This window comes from Thermobia domestica, chromosome 5 (assembly GCF_964235325.1).
Source record: "Thermobia domestica chromosome 5, izTheDome1.hap1.1, whole genome shotgun sequence".
NCBI classification, from domain to species: Eukaryota; Metazoa; Arthropoda; class Insecta; order Zygentoma; family Lepismatidae; genus Thermobia; species Thermobia domestica.
The window spans coordinates 278113549-278140049 of NC_137458.1; the positions used below are offsets into that span (position 1 = coordinate 278113549).

The following is a 26501-nucleotide window of genomic DNA, read 5'->3' on the forward strand; positions in this document are numbered from 1 at the left end:
CACGGAAAACTTACTGTTCACTGTCTGTCTCTGGGGCACAAACTCTTTGCGGATAATGCCTTTTGAGTCGAAAAAGACGATAAACATTGCCTGCACCCGATACTTTTTTTTTTTTTTTGATAGGCTCAGGCACGTCTTTCAGAACCGGTATCTGAAAATTAAAACCGGCACGGGTTATCATCGTTGTCTTTTATTTTTTTCCATTTTGGTATTGGTAAAAGGGGATTTTGGTAAGGGAAAGGAAACAAAACTACGAACAGGAAACAAAAAGACAAAACAAAACAAACAAAATAAAGAATAAATTATGCTAAACTCAACTATCGACTAATACAATTTCCAAGAACCCTAGCATATTCTAATACTAAATAGATTACAAATCAAATCAAAATTATCTAAATTCCATCTGATCTATCCTATTATTTCCTACCTCTGTTTGCTATTTTTATTTATTTAATCCTAATCCTAGAAATGTTTAGTTAGTTACTCCTAACTATTTAGCTGCTTCTGTTTTTTGGTGGGTATTTATATGTCTATATTTTATTATTATTATTATTATTATTATTATTATTATTATTATTATTATTACCATTTTTAAAGTTATTTATACGTTATTTCTTTTTTAACTTGGTTGAGTCCATGTTTATTGGCTATGATTATTATGTTTTAATTCTTCTTTTAATTTTCTTGTGCTTCATTTATTTATTCTGTTTCTTATTTATTTTGTTTATTTTATTTTATTTATTTTTTTTTGATTAGATGTTTATTTAGTGTTTACTTTTTATTATTGTATAATTTTATTTATTTTGGTCGACTTCTTCTATCTTCAGGTTTTCCCTGTATGAGCTTGGTTTTCACTTACTATTTCAGGTTTCTCTCGTGTGATCATGTTAAATTCTTTCATTGTTTATACACTGGTTTTCCCTGTGTGTTTTATTTAATTTTGTCCATTTTGCACACTAAAAGCATTAAGAACACCAACTTGACACTTACTCCGCATTCACCAAACCACACTAAACCACATTAGTCTACACTAATCCTTAACGCGTTCCTCTTGATAGCCCTTTGGGTCTTCGTTTATTGAATGTTCTCGTGGTTGCAATAGATTTTCTCCCAATAACACAGATTTGAGGCCCAGGGCCCACTCAGGGGTACTTAGTGTGGACCCTGGTCTAAGATATCCTTCCATCTGATTCAATGTAGGGATCAATCTTTATTAACAAACCGTAATTGAGCCATTCACGAAGTCAAACTTGTCTAATATGGGGACACAGTCACAACCAACATGCGCATGGTCACACCAGATAAACCCGCCACCCGAAGGAAAGACACACTTCGAGAAAACACACTCTAGTGCGTCCGGAGTTCCGCTCCAAGGCATGTATACCTGGAGACGCTTTAGCACAACCACACTCATCCTCCCCGGCAGATACGGAGTTCCTGTATCTTCCACGAGACATCCTGGGGTCTCCGGTCCAGAGGAGAAACTGGATTCCATTCATCCTTCCACATTCATTCTGCTCTTGTTTTCCTTATATGTTTTTCTCTTTAGAATTGTTCTTTCTTTAGTTCCGAGTAAAGGTCTGTTATTTTCTTTAGGAAATTGTAATCTTTCTCGTTTCTCATTATATCAGCTATCGTCTTTTGTCTTATGTCCACTCTTTCCTTAAATAACTCCTCGAGCAAGGGGCATCAGAGAATATGATGGTCTGGTGTCCTCGTTTCACCACATTCAGAATTTGAATCGTCTTTGGCCTGTATTTTTTTGGAGGTAGGTTTCATATGGACCATGTCCCGTTAAAAAATGAATGAGTCTTGGGCCTGGGTCAAGAAACTTTATTTGTTCTCTTATGTCTACCGTTGGGATAATATTTTTAAGTCTTTGAGACTTATCAGTGTGTGTCCATTCAATATTCCACATGTTTTTAATTCTTTCTTCAATCTCTTGAGCGCTTTCAAAAACGTCTCCCAACAATGCTCTTACCTCTTCTGTATTATTCCCCTTCATCCAATAATTTGCCGCCGTCTGTACTGCTATTAAGTTCAAAGGTTTAACCTCTAGTAACAAACACAGGGCATTGTTGGGAGTGGTGCTATATGCACCACTTAACCTCATCAGAAGATTTCTTTGCGGTCTGACAAAGTTTTCTTTTATTCTTTTGTTTGGAAGCAGTCTGTGCACCCATATGCTAGATCCGTAAGTCATTGTAGCGCATAGCAGGGTTTCGTAGTACAGTTTTAATATTTTGTTAGGCAGTTTATATCTATTTTTACCTAGGGTTATCAATTTATTGGTCATCTTGTTTCCTCTCGTAACGGTTTCTTGTATGTGATTACCATAGTTCAGATTTTCATCAATTATTACTCTTAGGTATCTAAACTCTTTAACTCTGTCTATTTTATGATTGTATAGTTTTATTTGTGAGTCTCTATTCAATTTTCTACCGAAAAGCATATATTTTATTTTTTTAACCGATAATTTTAGTTTATTTTCTTGACACCAATTGTTTAGCTCTTCAACTATTACATTTGTTTTCATTTCTATTTCTCTTCTTGAATTAGCTGATAGTATTATCGCAGTATCATCTGCAAAGGCTTTTATTCTGTCTGTTAGATTGTTAGCATTTAATTTTTTCAGGCAGGATTGTATCAAAATGTCCCACATTAAGGGCCCTAGTATTGAGCCCTCTGGGCAACATTTTTCATTACGAATTTGCAACTCATCTTGCTCCATTTGTACTGAGATCCTTCTATTCTGAAAGTAATGTTTAATGATATTTATCAAGTAGGTTGGCATTTCTAGATTAACTAGTTTTTCGATCAATGATGGGACCCACAGGTTGTCAAAAGCTCCTTCTATGTCTACGTAAAGCGACAGGACATATTTACTTTCTGAGTTACTCATTTGTATTTGTTCCATGCACACCCGAGACTTGCTCATCTTTGCTTTTTTGGGCGCGGGGAACCCTTCGTGTGCCACTTTGCACTTTGGCTTACTGATTTTGGGTTATATTCAAATACCCATGTCCACGATATCTAGAAATTCGAGTCACTTTCAGTCGTTCAACAGTTCACGCGAAATTATTACACGAGCAGCCCAAAATTTCCCAGACAAAATAGCTGTACAAATAATAATAATAATAATAATAATAATAATAATAATAATAATAATAATAATAAAACTTTATTTTTACGTTCTGAGAACAGCTATGCATCCTAATTGCACATGCATATGATATTTCCATATGTCGAACACTTTTACGTTTTTTTTAAAAATTATTTTTTAGAAGAATGAATGACAATGACACATATGGTGTTTCAAAGTTCCAAAGGGAGATAGTTCATATATATATAAACCAGGAAATATAATTATTAATGTCTTCAATATATCGTTTCTACCACGTGAATTGATGACCCGTTTTATGACATAATAATTAATTGATGGTCAAATTATTCATTACAAACAGTATGTCAGAAACACTGACTGCTGACGTATGGTTACAAATATTAACTTGAACTAATTGTGTTATACTTCTATCATTTAATAATTGCCGAAAGTTTCAATGGAAACTTCTATCCTCCTCAACGGCGGTTTCGTAAAGTATCCACTGCAAACTTCGACTCACATCATATTGCTCAGTAGATATTCATTTATCAGCAAACGACTTACTTTAAATATTCGTTGTTTTTACAGACTCAGGCAGAGGTACGGAGAAACTAATTTTAGAGGTATTCCAATTTGAGGCTTGAGCTCCTCCGTGGCTAAGCGGTTAACGTACGCCCCTTTGGCGCGGGAGACCCGGGTTCGATTCCCGGCGGGAGCTCATGTGGTTCGGATTCCACGTTAATCAGTAGGTCCACGTCTCATATAGCCTCGCTGCTGAACGGGACGTAAAACTCAAAATCAATCAAAAACCAATTTGAGGCATTGTGAAAAATCAGTGAAATTGTATCTTCAGATTTATATCGCACGAAAAATATAATAATGGAACATTAAGTTGTGAAAACTTACGACAAGCCAAAGCAATAGGAAATTTATTGAGTGTATTACGTCATTCATAAGGAGAACATTAGTTCTGTTTATAGTCTCAAGGTTGTACCCATATAGCACATCTGCAGCAATCTAGACAGTTTTGAATTCAAAAGAAGTTTCAGAGTGTGCTTTTGTGAAAGTTCATGTATTTAGGAGTACAACGTTTGTTGATGCATAGCGAAGTATTTGTTTCTATACACTATTTATTTCTAAAAGAAAGGTTTTTGTTTGATACTTCTAAACCATAAAGATTAATTCCATAAAATGGGAGTTCCCATTGAAATTTCGGCATTTATTAAATGATATACGTATACCAACGTTAGTCCAAGCTAATACTGACTACTTAATTTAATATTAGAATTTTAAATGCTTGATCATTATCGTGATCAAATTTTGATACTGTTCGTCTTCGTTATATTAAAAATATAGGAAAAAACGTCAGGTATACTGCAACGGCTCTTAAGGCTTCTAGTGCTAACGTGAGAACTTTAAGATATATTTTATATTTGTCTGCTGTTATATTAATTCAAAGATGTTTATTTTCAGAATACAGCAGCTACAATTGTTAGGACGTGAAATGCGAGGAGATTTGCGAGATAAACTTTGGCGACAGTTGGAAGCTGAGATTTTGTTACATCGTCATAAAACTATTATTAGGGCATGTCGTAGTAGAAGTCGGGACTGGAGTAAGAGTCAAGGCCAAGATCTTCCTCTTCCAGAACCTCCTGGACATAATAAGAAATCTCAAGGAATTGGAGAAACAAGAACTGTGAAAATAATAAAGGATCCGGACGAAGGATTAGGAATGTCTATTACTGTAAGTTCTAAACTTCAGAGTTAATTAGCTTTATATGTATGAATTACTTATGAATGAATTACTCCTATTAGCAAGTTCAGCTTCTGGTATGATAATGGGATTGCGAAATATGGCATGTTTTTCGGTTGGTGTAATTGACATTTTGATCACACACAAAGTGAAAAATTATCATCCAAAAGAGACTGATAGTACATGACGTTACATGTGACATGTTACAATGTTTTCTCAATCAGGGCTGTGAAATACCCAACCCAGAGGATTTTATGGGATAAAATTTGTTTTATTGGGTATAATTGGATTTTATTAAATTTTGCACTTACATTTAAATCTGTATTCCTATTTGAAATATCATTTAAGAATTCATGTTCTATTGTATACATAGAACTATGGAATTCCGTTACCGGACAAAGGAATCCGTGAAACCCCATCCCTTTTGTGGGATACATTTTGCACTGACACACTATTACATTTACATGTCATTTCTAGAAATAAGGAAGCAGATCATTTTGTAGAGCAATAAAGAGGTGTGTAATTCTATATAATATAGAATAGAATAGGATCCTATTATATTCAGGATTCAGATCTCTGGGCCAGCCATCCTGACTGAAGATTCCTTTAGTTTCTCTCAAAACGCGTCTGGCAAATATTGGGATAGTGCCGTAAAGTCAGGAACCACAGACGAAAACAAACTGCTTTATTAAATGGACATTTAAAAAAAAAAATTAGAAATCGGCTTTTTGGGAAGAACTGAAATGTTGGAAACTTTACTTTTTCTTTAAAAAAAAAAAAAAAAAAGTTATTTCCAATTTCCAGTTTGCTTTCTTTCAATAGATTTTACGATTAAATGATCCTTGTAACATGATAATCGTACTATATGTCACATACTCCACCAAGTACACAAGAAAAATTCGGAAGTTTCCGATCTCCTTTTAAATACAACTCTTTTCTGTTTCTTTCTCTCTCTCTCTCTGTGTGTGTGTGTGTGTGTGTGTGTGTAATTATCCAAGTGTAATGTTGACAATATATAGATATATCTTTAGTAATTTTCGTTTATAAATGGAGTGTTTTAGATTTGTAATTAATTGACAAGTGGAGAAAGACATTTTATTATTTGTTAATACTAATACACGATCATGTACTACAAATATAAAGGAAATGTGGTCACATTATTTTTTGCTCCAGATTACAGTATAACCCCGTAACAGAAAATTTTGATCGAGCGCTAACAAAATTCGTTATGCATGATTCCCAAATATTTTTTTTTTTTCAATGATATTCTGGTGTTACTGGAGATAAGCCAATTCTAAAATTAGACGTGTACTAAGAAACATGATTGAATGAAGTAACTAATAATAACAATAAGGTTATAATTTCAATCCATGTTTTGAAGTATTTTGTTGAGGTGTTTTTATTTATTTATTTATTTATTTATTTATTTTAATGTGAATTTTATCCAAGATAAACCACTGGGTATTTTTAGACTGGAGAAAATTCCAGCAACCGTCTCGTCAATACAACTAGACGTGCTGTGTTATTCAGGTTGCCAAGGGATTACTCGATACGCTGAAATAGCTCTGTTAAAGTAGAACATGGAAATTAGGCTGGCTCATGTGTTGTTTGTTGAGGTTTAACGTCCCTTTCAATATAGAGGCTGTTTGAAATGTGGACGTACACTGTAAGGCGGAATCCGTACCACCTTAATGCGTTCTAATTACAGTGCTCTGCCACCGGGAACCGAACTCGGGACAGTGTACATCAAAGGTTTGCACGTTATCCACTCGACTAGCGGGGAGGGCTGGATGCCCTACATGTCCTAGGACAAAGAACAATTCTACAGTCTTATGTACATTTAGCGTATTATGTTCTCTAAGGATGAGTTATGTATCAGTCAATAGAAGAAGGTGATGTGCATAAATTAAAAGCTTATCCGTAGTTTTTGAGAAAATGGAGAAAAATAATTAATTTGTAAACTTAGAAATGGATTATGTACGAGAATTGGTGGCCACTTCTTGAGATGAAAGTAATATATAAATATACTCTTATTATGCTCCTTAATGACACTAGCATCACGTTATCATGTGCAACAGTAAGTGGAAATACAGTTGTACATGATCGTTACTGTTGTCTGAGAATGTTATAATGTAAGTCCAAGCTGCTGTCTAAAATTGGTCTATTCCTACCTAAGGTACTGCATAATCATAATCATAATTTATTGCATCCGTTCATCGTCATACAACGAAATTGGACATGTCATTTATATGTATATATACCAGTATACATAAACATACATACTATTATTACATATAGATTCTTATGGTTTCACTAATTTACTTACTATACATTTAATTTTACGTATTATTTAATTTTACATTATTTTCTACATATTCTTCAACCGAGTAAAAGCAATGTTCTATTAAGTACCTTTTCAGTTTGGATCTAAAGCTATTGACAGAGACCTGATTTTTTATACATGATGGAAGTAGATTGTATAATAGAGTACCTTTGTGCGTAACTGATTTATTGTATACATTTGTCCTATGTGCATGCAAGTGAATGTCGTCTTTACTTCTTGTGTTATAACTGTGAAAGTCTTTGTTAACAATAAATTCACTACTATGTTTTTTCAAATACATTAATATTTCGAACAAATACATTGAGGGAAGAGTCATTATTCCAAGTTCCTTAAAAATATTTCTGCAAGAAGAGTTCCATTTTACTCCTGCAGTATTCTTACTACTTTCTTCTGTAGTCTAAAGATAGCAATACTTTTAGGTGCATTTCCCCAGAACATCAAGCCATATTTTATTGTAGAATGAAAATTTGAGTAATATATACACTTAGCTGTTTTTACATTAATCTTATCTCTTACACATCTAATTGCATAGCATAGTTTGCTTAGCTTACTTCTTACATGTTCTATATGTGGTTCCCAGTTGAAATTATTAGATATTTTACTCCGAGAAAGGTAGCAGTTTCTACATATTTAACTGTTTTATTATTTATTTTTATTATTGCATTGGCTTGATTACTTTTGCCATTGTTAAAATTTAAGGCACATGTTTTATTTACATTAATGATTAGGTCATTTTTATTCATCCAACTTGAAAGTTGGTTCATTGCCGTTTGGCAGTCAGTAGTCTACTATAGAAATTTCTTCAGTCAACAGAGTGGTACTAAACACAATAATATTAGTATGCTGAACTGTGGAAAATAACCACCGATTTGTCATCGGTCATCAGTTGTTGGTGGTCATACTCAGTGTATTTTCACATCCTCTGGATTTCGCTTCTTATTCTTCGAGATTGTGATCATTCCTTGATCCAAAGAGGGAGGGAGGATAAATTAGTTCTATTAATTTATGTAGAACTTCAATATGTAGTTGAGTTTCCTCGTGGCTAAACGTTAGCGTACGCGTCTTTGGCATAGGAGACCCAGGTTCAATTCCCGGCTTGAGCTTATGTGGCTCGGATTCCACATAAAGTTGTAGGTCTCATTTAGTCTCGTTCCTGAAAGGGCGTACGCGCCTTTGACGCGGGAGACCCGGGTTCGATTCCCGGCGGGAGCTCATGTGGTTCGGATTCCACGTTAATCAATAGGTCCACGTCTCATATAGCCTCGCTGTTGAATGGGACGCTAAACTAAAATCGGCTCAACAATTCCTTGATCCAAAGAAAATTCATAGATGGTAAAGTGGTTTGTTTCATTGTTAATAATGGGGCCACGGTGGCTCAGTGATAGAGCGTTCACCTTTGGTGCATGGGGTCCGTGGTTCGATCCCAGCTCGCGCCATGTGAACTTTGTGGTGGACAAACACCATGTGCATGGGTTTTCTCGGAGTTCTTCCGTTTCCTCCCACTTTCTTAATTCCATCATTTCATTCATTTCTCATCATCACCGTCTCCTTTAGCCTAGCCGGTATAACCATGGGACGTAAAACTGAAAGATTTCATTTCATTTTCATTGTTAATAACTCACGTGCATTATAGCAGTCTGATTTCTTTTGGTGTTCAACAACCTTTTCCAGTTAAAGTATGTGTGAATGAAAGGAGTACTACTTTGAATAGCAAGGTATTATTGTTTTCGTTGTGTCAGCATCTGAAAGTGTTAAAGTGGCGATAGATGCTTCATATCCATCAACTCAATAAGTCGAACGTGAATTTATTTTGTGTATTAACTTTATAATTGTGTGTACATAGCAATAGTAGAGAAGGCGTTTCAGCAAATACTGTCCAGACTGTCAGCTTGTGTATATTTCATTTCATTTTTAACTTTTGCGCATTGAAATGTTCAGATTATACTTAATATGATAACCACTATAACAAATCACAGTAAGGGGATAAAACAAGGAATGTCTATGTATGTGTTGTATTGGGTGCTTTGTCCTATGTGTTGGTAACTCTTGGTACTATTTGACTGTGTATGCCATGCATTTGTAGATGTAGAAATGACCATGTAAAAAGGAGCAAAAGATTTAATAATCCTATTCTTTTTACGCGGTTTTCAATAGTAAAACGCCGTTTTCTCGAAAATGCAGTTTTGTGACATTCCTTCTTTTTTCCCCTTACCCTTCACTTGTGTTTGTTCCATGGATATAGCATTACACATGTATACGAGATGTGTTTAAAAAAAGTAATAGACTGGCAGCACTGTGCACGAAATTACAACCGTTCAGTCTCTACCTACACATGACAGTTAACCGTTGGGGTTGACTCAGTACAAGTTTGAACTTTGTCAAGTTGCTACACGAATGTTGAGAGAGTCTAAAACGAAGTTGTTTTTAGATGCGTTTCGAAAATGAACCAGCAAAAGTTTTGAGCAACGTTGTGCCATCAAATTTAACGTAAAGCTTGGTGAATCTGTAACTGTGACTGCGGAAAATTGACAAAGGGCTTATGGAGAAGATTGTGTTCAGATGGCCCAGTCGTTTTGAGAAGACCGAGAACAAGTGGAAAATGAACCTCGTGCGAAGAGACCTTCAACCTCAAAAACAGATGACAATGTAAAAAGAGTAGAGTCTCGACAACGCACCATGTTACGTACGGCAATCTCTATCAATGAACTTTTAGCATTCCTGCCGTTCGTTAGCCTCCTGTTCGACACATCTCAGCCCTTATGACCTCATTGTATTCCCCGTGATTAAAAAAAAAAAAAAAAAAAAAAAAAAAAAAAGCAATTTGGTACTTCGGATAATATCTAGAAGAGCGTAACCGCAGAAGCTTTCCAACACTGCTACAAAGAATAGAGACAAAGCTCCATCGCTGCATAGTTGTCCAGTGGGACTAATTTAAAGGGGATAACCTTGATATGTAAAAATAATAACATTCATAGTTAATTATTACTTTTCTGACACACCTCGTATCTTTGTGGTTTAGAAATTTAATGATCATGAGAAATTCCACATAATGCAATTAATAGAAGTATGCCAGAAGTCCTGAAAATGTATAAATACTTATACTGTGTAAATACTATCAATTATTAATTTGAATTTTGCTTTATTGTAGATTTCTATCAGTTTTAACTACTTTCCTCTCTTCTGGGCTTTCTGGGAGTTTTCTTACTATTTTCAATATACCAATTCTGTCAAAATTATTAGTTAACATTTTTCATCAACTTTCCTTAGCCTGTAGGTAAAGCTGGGACAGCACACTAAGATTTTCTTTCTTTCTTGTATTTCTAGTTTCTTCCGTCTTCATTGAAGCCTTTCTTTTCAAGATTTTTTCGTGAAGTTCCAACAAATCAAGTAGTACAACATAATAATAATAATAAATAAATAAATAAAAAGTAAAACAAAAATCACAGTATCGTGAAATTATCACTAGTGTGATTTATATTTACTCACTTAACAAGATTATAGACTTAAGAATACGAGTGTCCATCTCTTTGTTAATATCTATAACATTTTTACCATCGATATTTAATACCATGTGTATAAGAAGCTGAGAGCTACATATTCAAATTGATTGACTTTTATCTGTAGGGTGGCAGGGAACATGGTGTTCCAATATTAATATCAGAATTGGAAACTAATGGACCTGCAACAAGAAGTGGAAACCTCTTCGTAGGAGATGCAATACTTTCAGTCAATGGTATCAGCCTAAAACAGGTAACAATTTATTTACTAATTACATAAATTTATGAGCCAACTTGCAATCTAACTTTACTGTATTAATTATGATAGACTCTTTGATTGTATTTGGTCTCTCATTAAGAAAGATTTTCAAATGATTCCGGCAAGCTTTAATAGAAATGAATATTAGAATATCATCTATTTTGTACAGCAGTTAATTTTAAAAATTGATAAATGAATATAACAATTATTAACAGTTTTTTTAAAAGCAGAACTTCTGTTGCTGACATTCAGGTTAATTATTGTAAGTACTTCTAGAACTGTGGAATAAATTGAATCCATTCTCATGCGAAAAGTTTGAATTTTGAATTTTCCTGTTGAATCGAAACACACTGTAATTGATGTAGAATAAATATTTGTGGCTTTTAGATAAGTAGTTACAATCTTATTTACGTTTAATACTGCCCTTGTCCTAATAATAAAGAACACACACATTCATGTTCAGGCTCATTACGGTGATTGTTAATATTAGACATTAGCGTTACTGAGATGTTTTTGTATGACAGATAGATTAGGAATAACTTTCTTGTAAACAACGAAGAATTCATTCATAGTTCCTTATTTTCTTTGATGTTGACAGGTCCGTCATCAGGAAGCAGTAGAAATCCTATCTTCTCAGACAGGAGATATTGTCTTCGAAGTGCAATACGTTGCGGCGGATGATAGTGATGAAGAAAACTCATTAGCAGAAGATATGTATGGATTTAGGTAAGTAACTAAGTTGAATAATGAAGTAGTTAATTATTCTTCGTACACTTACGCAGAGCGAATTTGTTCGTTTAATTTCATCTCGTTGTTATTTTATTTATTTATTTATTTATTTATTTATTTATTTATTTATTTTTTAAAGAAAGTATATGTGTTCTGTTTAGTATAGTCTTGAATATACGTTGCATAAAAAGAACACAGTCAACAGTATTATTTTCTTTAATTGAAGACACGCTGTAGAAAACAACGTAAGTGCCACCTTGAAATTGTTTAACGTATTTTATTTTTTGAATACATTTATGCCTTAGATTTTCATACTTGATTATACGCTAGGTTGTCGTTCTAAGCAATAATATTTTCTATTTCTTTTACGCTTGGGCACAATTTACTATATTTTGTCTCTACTGTTACAGTAAGTTTTGTGTTTGGCACTTACATTGTTTTCTACAGCGAGTCTTCAATTCTATTTATGAAAGCTAAGTAAAGTTTATGTTGTCTTGGTGATTTGTGTGTGTATTACGTTCTTGTTGGCTCGGAAAGTGTTTTGTAATCCTTATAAGTAATATTAACGTACTATGTTAATTATTTTGGTAATCTGGTAATGAGATAAATGTGTTTAAAGAGCAGTCTTAGTGCATATTACGTATCTATCTTTTATCTTTAATGATGCTCACACGTGCAAAACTTCAAATATTGACTAGTTGGCCACGAAAAAGTAGCAGAAGGCACGTCTTCCCGAAGCGCATAGATTAATTGGAGAAACAAAGGGTTCGTTATTTTTCAATAAGTGCAAGATTAAGATTCAATTTTCATTTATAATCAACACTTACGGGGAAAAAATGTTTTTTCCGTAATCTGTTACTTCTAAAGTATCTTTTCACAGACTCACACACGAAAAAGTGTTCAATATTGAAAATGGAAATTTATATTTGGAGATCCACTTTGAACGTAACTGTGCGACGAAATAAAGACGTGTGTAGATGGTTAACAATTGCTTATAACTGTTGGCTTGATGCGATTGAAATGTTTAATTTTACATCTGGTGATAAACTATCCTTTGTAAGGCAACCAATATGTGGACTGAAGTTGCGTGCATCATAAACAACGTACATATTCAGAAAAAAGGCTTGAGTGTCAAGTTAGTCAGAAGGGAGTGTGTTGTTGAACAGGGTCTTGCGAAAGTGAACACACAATTGCAAGTGATTTTCGTTCATGAATTGAAGCTGGGACATTTTGTACATCTAGCCGTCAAAAATGCCAATACTGAAATTAGGCCAGAAGTGGTGAATAAATGCAGCATAAGTCGTACGTTTGTGAAATTTCGTAATTTCGTCCCGGTTCAGTAATTGTTAGTGCAATTGCTGATGGTTAGACATATACTACAGGACTGTCGTTTGACAACTTTGTGCAATCGGTGAGGTGAAGAATTTACAGCTTTGTGAAATCGGTGAGGTGAAAAATTTAAACACGTGGGTACCCCACTTTAGTTGATACCAGCCAACAAAAATCGTCATTTGGAGGAGTACAATTCGCTGAGTGTGTGGAATAACCAGGAAGGTTTCCTGCATGAATTTGTCATTTGTGATGAAAAATGGACCTTCTACAACAATCATAAGTGATCCGCTCCACAGCAAGTCACAACACTACCAGCCATCATAAAATTGTCTCCTACCCCAGAATGCTGAGCTCGAACGTAGGAACACATTCATATTGCGGCACAATTTCCTTGTAGAGTAATTGAAAACTTGGTCTCTGATGTACACACTGGACTTTTCTCCGGTGGTGTGGTCATTTTCGTTTATTTTTTAATCAACCTGAAACGAAACAATGTAAATAAACTGAGTAAGTTGTGTGATACCTAGTCCAAAGAAGCGCGATACTCTATATCATGTGTCATTTGGTTTGGCAGTTGTAAGTGATTGCATAGGTAACGGGACTTCTGAAACAATCAGTATATTAAACCTCGATCAGAAGGTAGAACCTAATTTGTGACCAAGGTGGCTAATAAAAACACACATTAATTGCTTTTATACATCACGATAAAAAATTTTGTCATGCTTGTAAATAAGCTTATGATAACTCAGTACTAACTGTGGGAAGCATTTTTGTGGAGGGTTGCTAATGGTTCTTGAACCGATAGGCATAAATAGGTTATGCTGGGTTTGTTCCGGGGATACTAGGTACTTTAATTCGGATCCGATAACTCAAGGAAACCGACTACAGCAATTTGGTTACAGTATCTGTTTTTCTTTTTTCTGTTTCGCTTCCACTTTAATATCGGTTTCGGTTCCAGAACCAGAACGATTTTCTCGTAAAAGTAATTTCGGTTCCGGTCACGGTTTCGGAAAATTGGTTTCGGTACTGACTTGTGAGTCGGAATCCCGGAAATTTCTTTTGGTTTGGTTACTCCGGGAATACTGGTTCTGGAAACCAATTCTAGGCGAAGAACCAAAAGAGATTCTCATAAAAACTTTCAGACTCTATACCGAAATCAGTGTTGCAAAATTGATGCCCGGAACCGAAACTGTTTTTATGAGAAAATCATTCTGGTTCTAGAGCCGAAACCGATATTGAAGTGGAAGCGAAACCGAGAAAAGAAAAATAGGTTTTGTAACAAAACCGCTGTAACTAGTTCCCTTGAGTTTCGTTTCACAGTTGCTCAACGTCGTTTGAGGCTTATAACGATGTTGACTTAACGTTGTAATGGCGAAATGTATTTCGGTTCTCTTCCCGAAATACACCAACTTATTGTTTTCTGTTTGATGAACAGAAAGCAGTTTCGGTTCCGGCTACAATTTCACAAAATTGGTTTCGGTATCGAGTCTGAAAGTCTTCATCAGAAAATTTCTGTCTGTTTGATTTTTCTAGGAATACCGGTTCCGGAAACCGATGCCGGGCGCAGAATTGAAAGAGATGCTCTGATAAAAACTGTTTCATACTCTGTACCGAAATCAATTTTTTGAATTTGATGGCCGGAACTACTTCTTCTTCTTCTTCTTCTTCTTATTATTATTATTATTATTATTATTATTATTATTATTATTATTATTATTATTATTATTATTATTATTATTATTATTATTATTATTATTATTATTATTTTAACAAGACTGCTGTAACTGGCTCCCTTGAGTTTCGTTTCAGAGTTGCTCAACATCGTTTGGAGCTTGTAACGATGTTGATCGACGTTGTGCTATTGAAATGTATTTCGATTCTCTTCCCGAAGCACTCCTAATCAAAAATATTTATTTAGGTTTCGGGACATTTTCGGTTCCGTTACCATTAGCAACCCTACTTTTATGTACTAATATGTTGCTGATATATCTGGAATCTTTATGTTGCATGTTCTATGTTTTATTATGTTTCGATGTTTGTTTCACCTATAGGTATAGGTTCTTCGATGATGAAGTTTTAGATTCAAATGAAACTATAAATCTTCATCCACTGAACAATGGTTCAGACAATAAAAATAATTGTGCCTTTATTACAACTCCTACTGCCCCACGTACTCCAGACTCAGCAAACGCAACCAGCAGGTGAGTCTCTTTTATCTTCTATATCTTGTGTTTTAATGTGCTTTATATGTTTATGTTTTGGTTTCCGGCTATTTGTTAAAGTTTACTCCACATAAAAAGAGAAGAAAATACAGAAATACCTTACATAACGTGATTTTGCTCTAACGCGATTTTTTATTATTACACGAACTTTCCGAATTAGCAAGTAGGTATATTAGGGTAGTCCTTATTTTCCAACCTCCGAGCTTTTTTGAGTCTTACCTCCTAAAATTGCTCCATAGCAGACCAAACTTATGCATGAGAAAAATTAATTCAGTTGAATAATATTTAACAGTGCACCAAGTTTTGAATGCATTTGCAGTATACAATATAAGGAAAGATATCTTGGAAGTTTGAAACGGTTAGAGGGAATGACATCATATCTTGGATAGGAATAATGAAGGTAGAACCTCATCTATTAATGTATACTAGCACCATGGCGGCCATCTTGAAGTCCGCCATCGTGGATTCAGAAAAAAAAAATAGCAAAAGGGTCATGTGACATCGTTTCGAGGTAGCTTTTGTTCCGACTTTTCGAGGTTGTTTCCGACTTTTATTTAACCATGTAATAGTCATTACCTTCATAATATTTGTGTAGTATTTTAGCATCGTATTTTCAAACTTACAAGGTACATTTGTCTCATATTGTATAGTGTACATGCATTAAAAACTGAGGTTGCTTGTTGTAATATTTAATATTATTCAATTGAGTTATTTTTTCTCATGAGTTACATGGGTCTGAATATATATAAAATTGATATGTAAAAGATACCTAAGGACAAGATAGATAAAGTAACATAAGATATTGCCTAGTCGGTGGAACATTTAGGCTGTGGTAATGTACGAAATTTGCTCGTGCAGGCTCACTAATTTGTATGAATTACACAAATTAATTTATGTTCATAGACGCGGTTACATTACTCACTTTCTATCCGTATGAATAAGCATATGTGAATATCAATTTAGCTCCCAGTGCAAGCGCACGGGAACTTATAGATTCACTCAAATAGTATGTGGTACTTTATTTCTCGGTAACTACTGGTGGGCAAGTAGTCCATCGTGTAAAGAACAAAGATCACCATGTTTGGTGGCGTAGCTCGATCAGGGACAGGCTCGGCTTGGCCATATCTTTGCACACTGAGGACTTCTAAGTTCGGTTGACCGACTGTTAGTAAGTACGATTATCGCTTACTTTAGCGGTAATGGAATTTCTCTTGCAATAATACCATGTAATATTACCTTCTGTAGTATTCTATTACTAATACAATATATTTTCGCAATGAAATCACAGATTACATTAATAATTAATAATTTCCGCTTCAGTGAAATACTTAGCTGAGTATATGTGTTACTGTGCTGTGTCCCATTTGCTTTTATATAACAAGTTGGCCATCACAGAAGTTAATTAGAGGTTTCACGCATTAAAAAAGAGCACACTAAGGAGCACTTCATTTCTTACGTAATTTTAATCAATATTACCTTGTTGTGCGAACCAATGTATTATTGAGCACCCCGGACGAAATATTACGAAGTGTGGGCATTCTAGGGGCCTTGTGGGATGTGGCCTGACATAGCTATATGCTTGAAGATACCGCGAATATGAATATGTATGTTATTTGTGACAATTTGCAGCTGGTAAGACATGAGGTATCATTTCATTACAAATTGAACCATGGGCCGAAAAAGGAATGCGACAGAGTGGTATAAGGGAGCCATTGCCTTCGGGCGTGAACATAGGCATACCCTGCGGGAGGTGGCACAGTTCGTTGACATATCCGAATCCACGGTCAGTACTGTCCATAGAGAGTGAAAGGCATCTGACAGAAACCAATCCTCTCGGAGCAGCAGTGGCAGGAAACCCATCATGTCCGAGCGCGACCGTAGACATCTGGGGAGATTAGCGACCTCTAAACGGTTCCAAACCCATCAGGAACTGCTGCAGGAGTATAATGCAGGAGCTAGTCGTCAGATCTGTGAGCAACCCCTGCGATGAAAACTACATGGTGTAAGCATATTCAGTCGCGTTGCCAGGGTACGCCCCAGGCTGACCTCCAGAGGGAACACCGTCATGGACTAGAGACCAGTGTCAATGCATCCTCTGTTCAAATGAATTCCGGTTGTGCTTCTATTTCAATGGTAGAGATGCCCAACCATATAAAGGCTGTAAATTACGTCTTCATTCTAAATAATGAAGTATTGCCTTTTAGATAATGAAGTATTGCCTTTTGTCCAGTTTCTGCGAGATGGTCACATCCCAGAGTCTCAGTATGAAGACGACAGCTGCACCGTTCACCGAACCAGAACTGTGAGGGAATTGCTGAACCTAAAGTGGACATCCCAAATCTCACCTGGGAAGCAAATTTGTGTGATCTCCCCCTCAACGTATCGAGAAAAAACATGTTGGAACAGGCCGTGAAGAGGAAACATCAACATTCCCCCAAGCTGACCGCTTCGCGGGACCAGTTGTTTCGGCAATGGGCCAAACTGAACTTGAACATTATCCTCTTTCACATTGACAGTATGTAACAGAAAAGCAAAGCTGTAATCCGCGCCCGTGGTGATATAACGCCTTATTGACCAATAATGTACACACTTCGTAATTTTTTGTCCAGGGTGCTTATGAAAATTGGACTAGTTGAATTGAAATTTGAAACGCTATTGGATGTCAATACAGTAACAACACACGAGTCACTGTTGAATGTACATCATCTGAGTGTCCATAACCCGTCTTGAGTTATAGAGTACAGTTTAGTGTTTATGAAAAATCTGAAATTCATATACTTCTAGTTATTTCGAACGTACACATAATTATCTCTGTGTTGAATAATTATTTAAGGAAATTAATTGATGTATGTTACAATAATTTGTAAATTCTTTTGTATTACGCTATATCGTTAATGTACTGCTTCAGTGTTCTCTGGCACTTTTCTCAGCAGATCTGGGTAACACACGTGCAACTCCTCTCACTGCTTAGAATTTTGTGTGCACGGTAAACAATGATAAGGTCTAAAAACTTGATAGTGTAAACTCCTTGCACTAGAATCCTCTTACTTTGAAAGTCTTGTTGCTGTGAGAAACTTATGCAGAAGACTTTTGTGAAGACCTATAATTTTGTACTAGTATGTGGAAATCTTGCTCACTTCTAATATCCATTTTGTGAAGATGCTGTTATACTTATGATTATAATTATCGTTTATGATTAAACGATAGTTGTTAATTGCACGTTAAACTTCGATAATTACACAGATCTTTAACTTGCCGAAGATGTGTTAAAAACGTACACATTTTTAGGTTACATAGTAAATACTTAGCCAATTTATTATGTAGCAGTTTATCAGTTTGTCCTTTCATAACGAGGAATTGCACAATTGTACCGCTCACCAAGCATTGTTAGGGTCATCAAGTCTAGGAGGCTCAGGTGGGCAGGTCCAAAGTTTTAACTAGAAATCCAATCAGAAAACGACCATTAGGAAGACCTAGGCGCAGATGGGAGGATGGATCTGTCAGAAATAGGAATGCAAAGTAGAAACTGGATTCAGTTGTCTAAGCATAGAATTCAGTTGCGAGTTTTTGTGAACGCGGCATTGAACCTCCGTGTTCCATAGGCCATAGAGTTAGTTAGCTATGTTGGTTTGCTGTATCTCTTAACCGTTGATCAAAAACTCACGAAATTTTGCAATGTAATAAAAGTTGTGTTTCATGAATTGATAATTCCAGATGAAACGTGATTTCAGTGTTATTAAACCGTGAAAAGAAATTGAATCTCAGTTCACACACACAAAATAATAATATTAATAATAATAATAATAATTGCACGAAATTGCTGTAATTATAATTACTTAGGCTTTTCTAGGATGCAATAATACGATATTCTTGCTTTGTTAGCCGTACCAGATTCAATAAGCTGAACTTGGAAGACTTGTATAAATATATCCGGTTGTAGCATCTGGTTCATGAAGATTATTAAAGGTTCCACGACAACTTTCTAACTACCATTTGTTTCACTAGCAGCATTTAGTGAATTTCAGTGTGATTCCGTGTGTCCAGTCTAAAAACTCACACCGAATTCTAATACTCGTCACCGTTACCACATTTAACTACTATCATGGCAGAAAGCAATTTTCTTCAGAAGTTAATTTATGTCAGATTATATACATAATTATTTGAAAACTATGTAATAGTTACGGGTGAATCTAACAGTATGTAAGTGTAATGACTTACTGCACGATGTTCATTAATGTCTAGGAATAATAAACTTTTTTTAAAAAAAATCGTGTTTTGAAGAAAGAGAGAGAGAAAAAGGAATTATCATCGTTGATAATGAAAATTGGCATCCAAATATCAATTAATCCTAAATAAGTAGTTAGAACAGAATTCCGAACGTTGGATGAAAGACATTCATGTAAAAGATACTTGCTTTATACAGGGCTAGGATATATGATTCGTTCATTTTAAAAAGGCTATATTTTCAAAAGTATTACAGCATTATACGTACAAACGTGAAAGATATATGAACCCACAAACTCACCAAATTTATACACCTTCTATAAATGTTCAATATGTGCCCATTTGGTGACGCGACACACGTCCAGGCGATACTCAAGCTTATTCCGTACATCTTGTAGCATAATCCTGTCAATTGTCTGCACTGCAGCATTGATGCGTTCTTGGAGCTTGACTAAGGATTGCGGTAGTGGGACTAAGTAAACAAGGTCCTTAACGTACCCCCTAGGAAGAAGTGGCCCCGCGTAGCGTAGTCGCTAACGCTCTCGTCTCCGGTCATCCCTCAAAACGTGAAGGGCTAAATGGCCTTTGATGCCGAAAGCCCAGAAATCTAAATCCCATCCCCATCCCCCTAGGAAGAAGTCGCAGGCGTTAAATCAGGAGATCTGGAAGGCCAGGTGCTTTTCCTTTTACAGAAGCAACCAGTGTCCTTGAATTACCGATACCACCGCAAAATACTTTATGGCGGTTTTTTTCCATACTCTCTTCTGAAAGCGCGTTGTACAGCTATAACAGACGAACATCTGGCATATTCAAGCACACAAAAACTTTTCTTGCTTTCTCTCTATTTTTGACAGATACTAACCTCGTACTGCCACACTGCCACACCCGATCGGGAAGATAATACACTCGTGCTGCCACACAGTACAAACTTGATAAGTTTGTGTTCTTTTCATATATATCTTTCATGTGTGTACGTGTAATAACTTTTAAAAACATAGCCTTTTCAAAACGAATGAATCATTTATGGAAACCCTGTATATTGGAATACAAACACTCTCTGAAAGAACTCACTACTAGAATGTAGAATGCGAGAAAAATAATAATGAATATTAGAAAGAAAAGTTTAATTATGTGTTACTGTCAGCTTTACTCAGTCTATTGGAATAATGTACAACGTGACTGATAGTGACACACGTTTTCAGTTCGTTCATGATCCAGTCAGTCATATACGTATCTTTTTGTTTTTACTCTAAACCTCAATAAAAGATATAACACCTCCAAAGCTCAGTTTCACGAATAAACATCTTTAATTACAGAAATAAAAGAAAGAAAAGTACCTAAATGAACATTTTCTCGAATATTGTTCTCAAAGATATCAAATATTGAACTATAGCTAGACTGAAATTTCTGTAGGTTTGTGAGAGCTTGAAAGGCGAATGGAAAGGTCTAAAAGTCGAGAGAGCGAATGATCTATCCTGAATCAATTATGTTATATTTAGGGGACATAAAAACTGGTATTACCGGCAGTCTCGTTTCCCAACGCCTGAGTTCTGTTAAATCGAAACAGAAGTACCTTTTAATTTGGCAATAGGTATAGTTATAATGTGTTGCGAAGTAAATACTTAGATGTCTTACCTTATTCGTACTATTTTTAAAGTATAAATTTCATTATAAAAGTAAGTTTTCTCATAGAGTTGTTTAATTTATTATATAACGTCAGACGGTGAATGAATGCTATCTATTTTGTGTAGGCAATGTTTATAATTATTTTTGTAATTTTGTTTTCAGGAATGTATCAGATAGTAGCCTTCCAGATAGTCCAGTGAAGGTTGGAAGTACTCAAGATCCATCCACTCAGCCTTCTGCTGGATCTCCTATGCATACAACAGACACAAATACGTCAGACTCAACACCATCTGGACAAGTAACGAGTAGTGAAACAAGTTCCATGCCCCCAACGCCAACGCCCCAGCTAAACAATAACCCCCCATCGCCGAGAAAATCAAGTAGTCCTCAGAGTACCAGCGGACATGTAAAAGAAACTGAAGCAGATAGTGTTACAAAGAATTTGATAGAAGAACGTGTTTCTGTGCCAAAACCTCGTCACAGTTCAAAGAAAAGTGGATTAAGGCATCCAACAGTGCTAGGCCAAAGTCCATCAGCCGTTCGAAATCCCAAAAGTTACCAAATTGAAGCCGAAGGGTTGGGAGACCCCGATTTTGGTACACCAGTATGAAATTCTTGATAAATTCATCCATAAGAATTACAAATTGATAATTCAGCCAGTAAGCTTTTAATTTAGATAGCTCAGGTGAAGAAATTAAGTCGTAAAAGTGCTTGAACGAAAGGCATGGTCAGTCACTTGTTAAGAAACTTGTAAAACTTATTTTGTTCAGAACTATGCTTAGCGATTAACTATGCGTAGTTTCCTAAGTTATTTAGGAGACGAATATGAAATTGTAATATTTAAAAAACCATAATATTTATGGAGAACAAAGCTTAGGGCGCTGTCCGACATACGAGATGTTGCTATAGTTGTTGCAAAATATATTGTAGGCCCTTTTTTCCTTTCTAATGATACATAAATATGCAAGAAGAGTCGATTTTGTAAAATGATGGAAGGTTTTTGAATATGGAGGGAAAATACATGCATAGGTTTTTTTCATATTTTGCAGCAATTGCAATGCCTTGCTCGATAACAAAAAAGTGCATTTTTGCGCATTTATTTTATTTTTGTTACGTGTGCGGCCAAGTGTTTCTAATGGCTACGAAAGCGATGGACTTGCGTTAGTCAGTGATATATATATAAATATTGGAAAACAGGACTCGATAGCTTATTGGTTTGTTCAGTCATTTGTATCTGGTCATAGTAAAATCATGCGTTTGCATGTAATTACAGGCGAATCCTTATTTTGGAACGAAGAATAACTTAATTATGTGCAATGAATTCGTGTGGCAGATTGTAATATATATATATATAGTAAACTAAACGCAAAAGGTATACCAGAAAATGTGGGTTTCCCTGTTTATTTTTCACTTATTTTTTTCACTCTTCTTAATGAATCACGTTTCATTTGTGTGCCTTTGTGTTGAAGAAGTACCTGCTTATCATATGTTATTTATATTTGCCCTTAATTTTCCGTTGTTTAGTAACGTTTGTTATAAAGCTCTTGGATCAGATGAATTTATTTATTATGAATGTTCTGAAGTAAGATTTCTGAAGGACTTCTGTGAAAATACGTACGCATTTTTGGTAACTAGTCCCATGTATTCATGTTATTATTATTTTTTTATTTATTTATTAAATTACTTAATTATTTATCAGACGGAATAAATTACGTAAAGAATGTAAGGAATGGATTTTTAAATGTTATTTTTTTTTTAAATTAAGAAATTAGTATTCCCATAAATTGCCCATTTACTCATTAGACTAGTTTATTAGTTTATCTAGATTACAGTGTAAGTGAAGTTTGGTAAAATATTAATTTGCATTTCTCATAAAATACGAAAATTCATTTATACATACTTCATTTTCCACAAGATGAACAATATGAACATGTAGTTTTAATAGTAAATGATAGTAATAGTAATAATAATAATTATTATTATTATTACCAAAACAGTACAGTGAGAGATTTGCTATCTGATTTCCGCAGAAAACTAACTTACGCAAGTGGGAGGGGTAGATCCAACGGAAAATTATACCAAAGAAAAATGCCTTAGGACTACTACGTAAATTAATTGATGAGATTTTTCTTCTTTGTCAGTAAGTTCAATATAAATTTTTAAACAATATGAATTATCAATCTCCTACATATTTTCAAATATGCTAGTTTTGTTTTGTTTGTTTGTTTGTTGTTCTTTTCATTATTTACAAAGAAAAAGTAAGATTCCGCTTCCTAATGTCTCAAGAAATAGGATAAGAAAATAATGAAACTTTCCTTTTACTTCTGTGTCATGGAATGAACCTCATAACGAAAAAAACTTCTTTACGGATTATATTTAGCATCTGAATTAACAATTTTGCTGTTTCACTGTGTACTTGGATTCGTTGTTTATTGAGAAAAGAGAAGTTTACGCGATCTATGGTTAGATGTAATAATTATTATGGCCTAGAGAAGTATAACTTACTGATTTTTGATCTTCAAGAAAACGAAAGTAAATGTAGAAATCAATTTGGAAAGGAGGTAACAGTTGAGGTGATCGTCTCCACAGGGTACAGAATGCTGATTGAATGGGCGAAACGTAAACAATTACATTGTCTTGACAAATGCTGTTTTCTGCACGGTATCATGGGAAAATATTTAAAGAATATGGCACTGTCCTTCATTTTATTATTACTTACAAGAAGTATGCGATATTACGCTGTAAAGTTGAGGCTCTTTAAAACAATTAAAATATGTGTAAATTAGAAGAGTATATTTATTAATAGATATTAACCAAAGCCTTTCAATGTTTAACTAAAACTTATTTAAATCATTTTCTAGCAAACACATTGAGTACGAACTTAGAACTATGGCTATAAAGTTAAAGGAATATCTTCATCATCATTTTGCACTGGCTATCAAAGGACACAAATACATTAAAATGAGAAAAGTATCAATTGTGTGTAAATCGTCTAATTTTTTGAATCATGAAAATAGTTTGAAGATTAAAATCGTCATTATTTTACATTTACAAATAATAATAATAATAATAATACATTTATTGTAAACCATTGTAAAATAATTTTCTTCAAAACAATCTATTATGTTTTTGAGTGTCGCTCAACAGGATTCTGTCTACTGTGTGCCCCCCTTTGAAAAGAAAGAAAAAAACATCCCTCTTGATAAGTGAACAGCTAAACAAGATCTTAAATAATAATAATAAATTAAACAATAAATAAATAAAGAACCTGTCTAAATTGGCCATCTGATTTTCACAAATATATCCAACTTATACAATTAGCAAGAGCGGGTTCAGAGAATTTTTAAGGAGTCAGTATTTAGTCTTTCATTACTATTATACAAAGAAATTAATTCGGAACTATTAAATTGTTGATGAGAAGAAAGGTGTATAATAATAATTGACCGAAGGTAACTCGAGAATACTGAATTTTTTCCCCTGATATTCGAAAAAAAAATGTGACTTAGTCCATACCATTGTATTTGGGTTCATTTTGTGACAGTCTGCTTTCAAAGGAGATTTTTAGATTTTATTTTTAATGTTTTATTTACGGTGACATGTGGAGCAACCATGTGACACGCTATAATTTAAATACGGTAAATTTAATCAGAATACTGCAATTGTTTTTGTGTGGTTGAGTTAGAAAGTACATAATGTTTCTGATGTATGGTCTGCGAACCCTTAGAAGTTAAGCATCGCGGAGAGCTGAAACTTTCGCTTGAACTCTTCTTTTCCATCTATGTATTCTATTTATTCACTTTCGTTATATACGGTTTGTGGTATATTCTATTTCAAAATTAACGTGATTTTACTTGCACTATACTGGGAGTGATAGCACGAATATTAGTCAGAATCGCTTGGAAGAGACCTCGTAAACTTGGGTTGTTTATGCCATTACCGATGTTAATTAAGCAATTTTAGTGGAACCTCAAAATCTTACCCTGTACCCAAGTTGCTGATCCTCTTTAGATATCAAGTCACTTCGCAATATTTCAGTTTTCTCTGGGAATGTGTTCACGTGCAGGTATTACATAAGCCGGAGTCACTGTGCGACTACGTTAGATTATAATTCCATAACCTGCAAAAGAAGAAATGATCCCAAGTCACACCCACGCGTAAACACAGTCTCAGGGAGAACTGAAATATTGAAAAGTGAATTGATGTCCTAAAGAGAATTGCAACTGATGTTACAAGCAGGGACAAAAGTGCGGGGAGACGCCGTTCCCACCACCTCGAAAATATATATATGGCGTCCCCCCAATTCCTAAAAAATTACAATGGGAAAGGATAGGCCGGGGAACGGCGTGGCGACATGCCGCTATCTACCGTTCACCCACCTTTTCAGATCCACTTTCATCCCTGGTTACAAGGTAAGATTTTGAGTTTTGAAATATATAGTTTAGAACACACTACTACGATTAATTTTAGTGAAGAATACATTTTGATATATAATAATATACGCACAAAAACTCCATTGTTTCTTTGATCTATAATAAAATACGCACAAAAACTCCATTGTTTTTCTTTCTTTCTTCGTCCAACTTCACGTCTAATTCTAGCTTTAAGTTGCTGATTGACCTTGAAGTAATATGTAAATGGAAATTTGACTGGGACAGGTTACATAACGAGATAGACAGATATAAGTAATTTTATTGTCACGTATCACCTCTTAATGCTGAAATTAAGCCTCCACTTATTGGTTTAGACTCCAGGAGATGTAAGCGTGACATATAATTGTATTGAAGCGATTCTGATCTGGATATATCTAAACAAGCAAGGTTGATACTTCTTTATAAGATTTGCTTTTTTTTATTTTAACAAAAAAGGATAGCTAATAATTTTTTGTAAGTTCCGTACGCTTAAATTGTTTGTGGACATGCATACGGAACTAATGAACAAAAATGCGTACGTTTAAATGCCAAATATAAAGCAGAAGTAGCATTACAAGAAAAGCTGCGTGTTTTTGTATTTGCTCCCAGTGAGTAACTGAAATGTAAAATTGATCACTCAAATACAATAAAGATTGCAAAAAGAAGGAGTTGTTTTGTATTGTTTATTTATTGATTTATTATTTTATTAATTCTAGCTAAGAATTACAAATAAAGGAAAAATACTTCCATTACTTAGCAGGGTGCATTTTACTGGAAAAAGGGTATGTAAATTAAATTAAGGGTAATTTAACTCGAAGTTGCAACATAGTTGTGAAATGGAGTGTAATGAATCACTCATCTCAAGAAGCTTACAGTCCTTCGATGTAGTCTCCGCCAGCCTGTTGAACCATTCGCCAGATGTCTGGTAACCGTTGAATACCTGTCAAAGCCCCACGTTGTGAGAGGGTGTTGACAGCGCGCCCTACGTTTGCTCTGCCTACGG

General features: G+C 34.8%; 1 protein-coding gene across 1 annotated transcript in view; it reads left to right on the forward strand.

The window, feature by feature from the left end:
• The window catches only part of LOC145686648 (Golgi-associated PDZ and coiled-coil motif-containing protein-like), a 116998-nt gene extending 90839 nt beyond the window's left edge, over positions 1 to 26159 (forward strand). The window contains exons 4-8 of the mRNA XM_081760129.1: positions 4577 to 4847; positions 10825 to 10950; positions 11555 to 11682; positions 15069 to 15218; positions 21252 to 26159. Of these exons, the coding sequence (XP_081616255.1) occupies positions 4577 to 4847; positions 10825 to 10950; positions 11555 to 11682; positions 15069 to 15218; positions 21252 to 21699 (1123 nt within the window). The 3' untranslated portion in view covers positions 21700 to 26159. The remainder of the gene's footprint in view (positions 1 to 4576; positions 4848 to 10824; positions 10951 to 11554; positions 11683 to 15068; positions 15219 to 21251) is intronic.
• Positions 26160 to 26501: the final 342 nt, after the last annotated feature.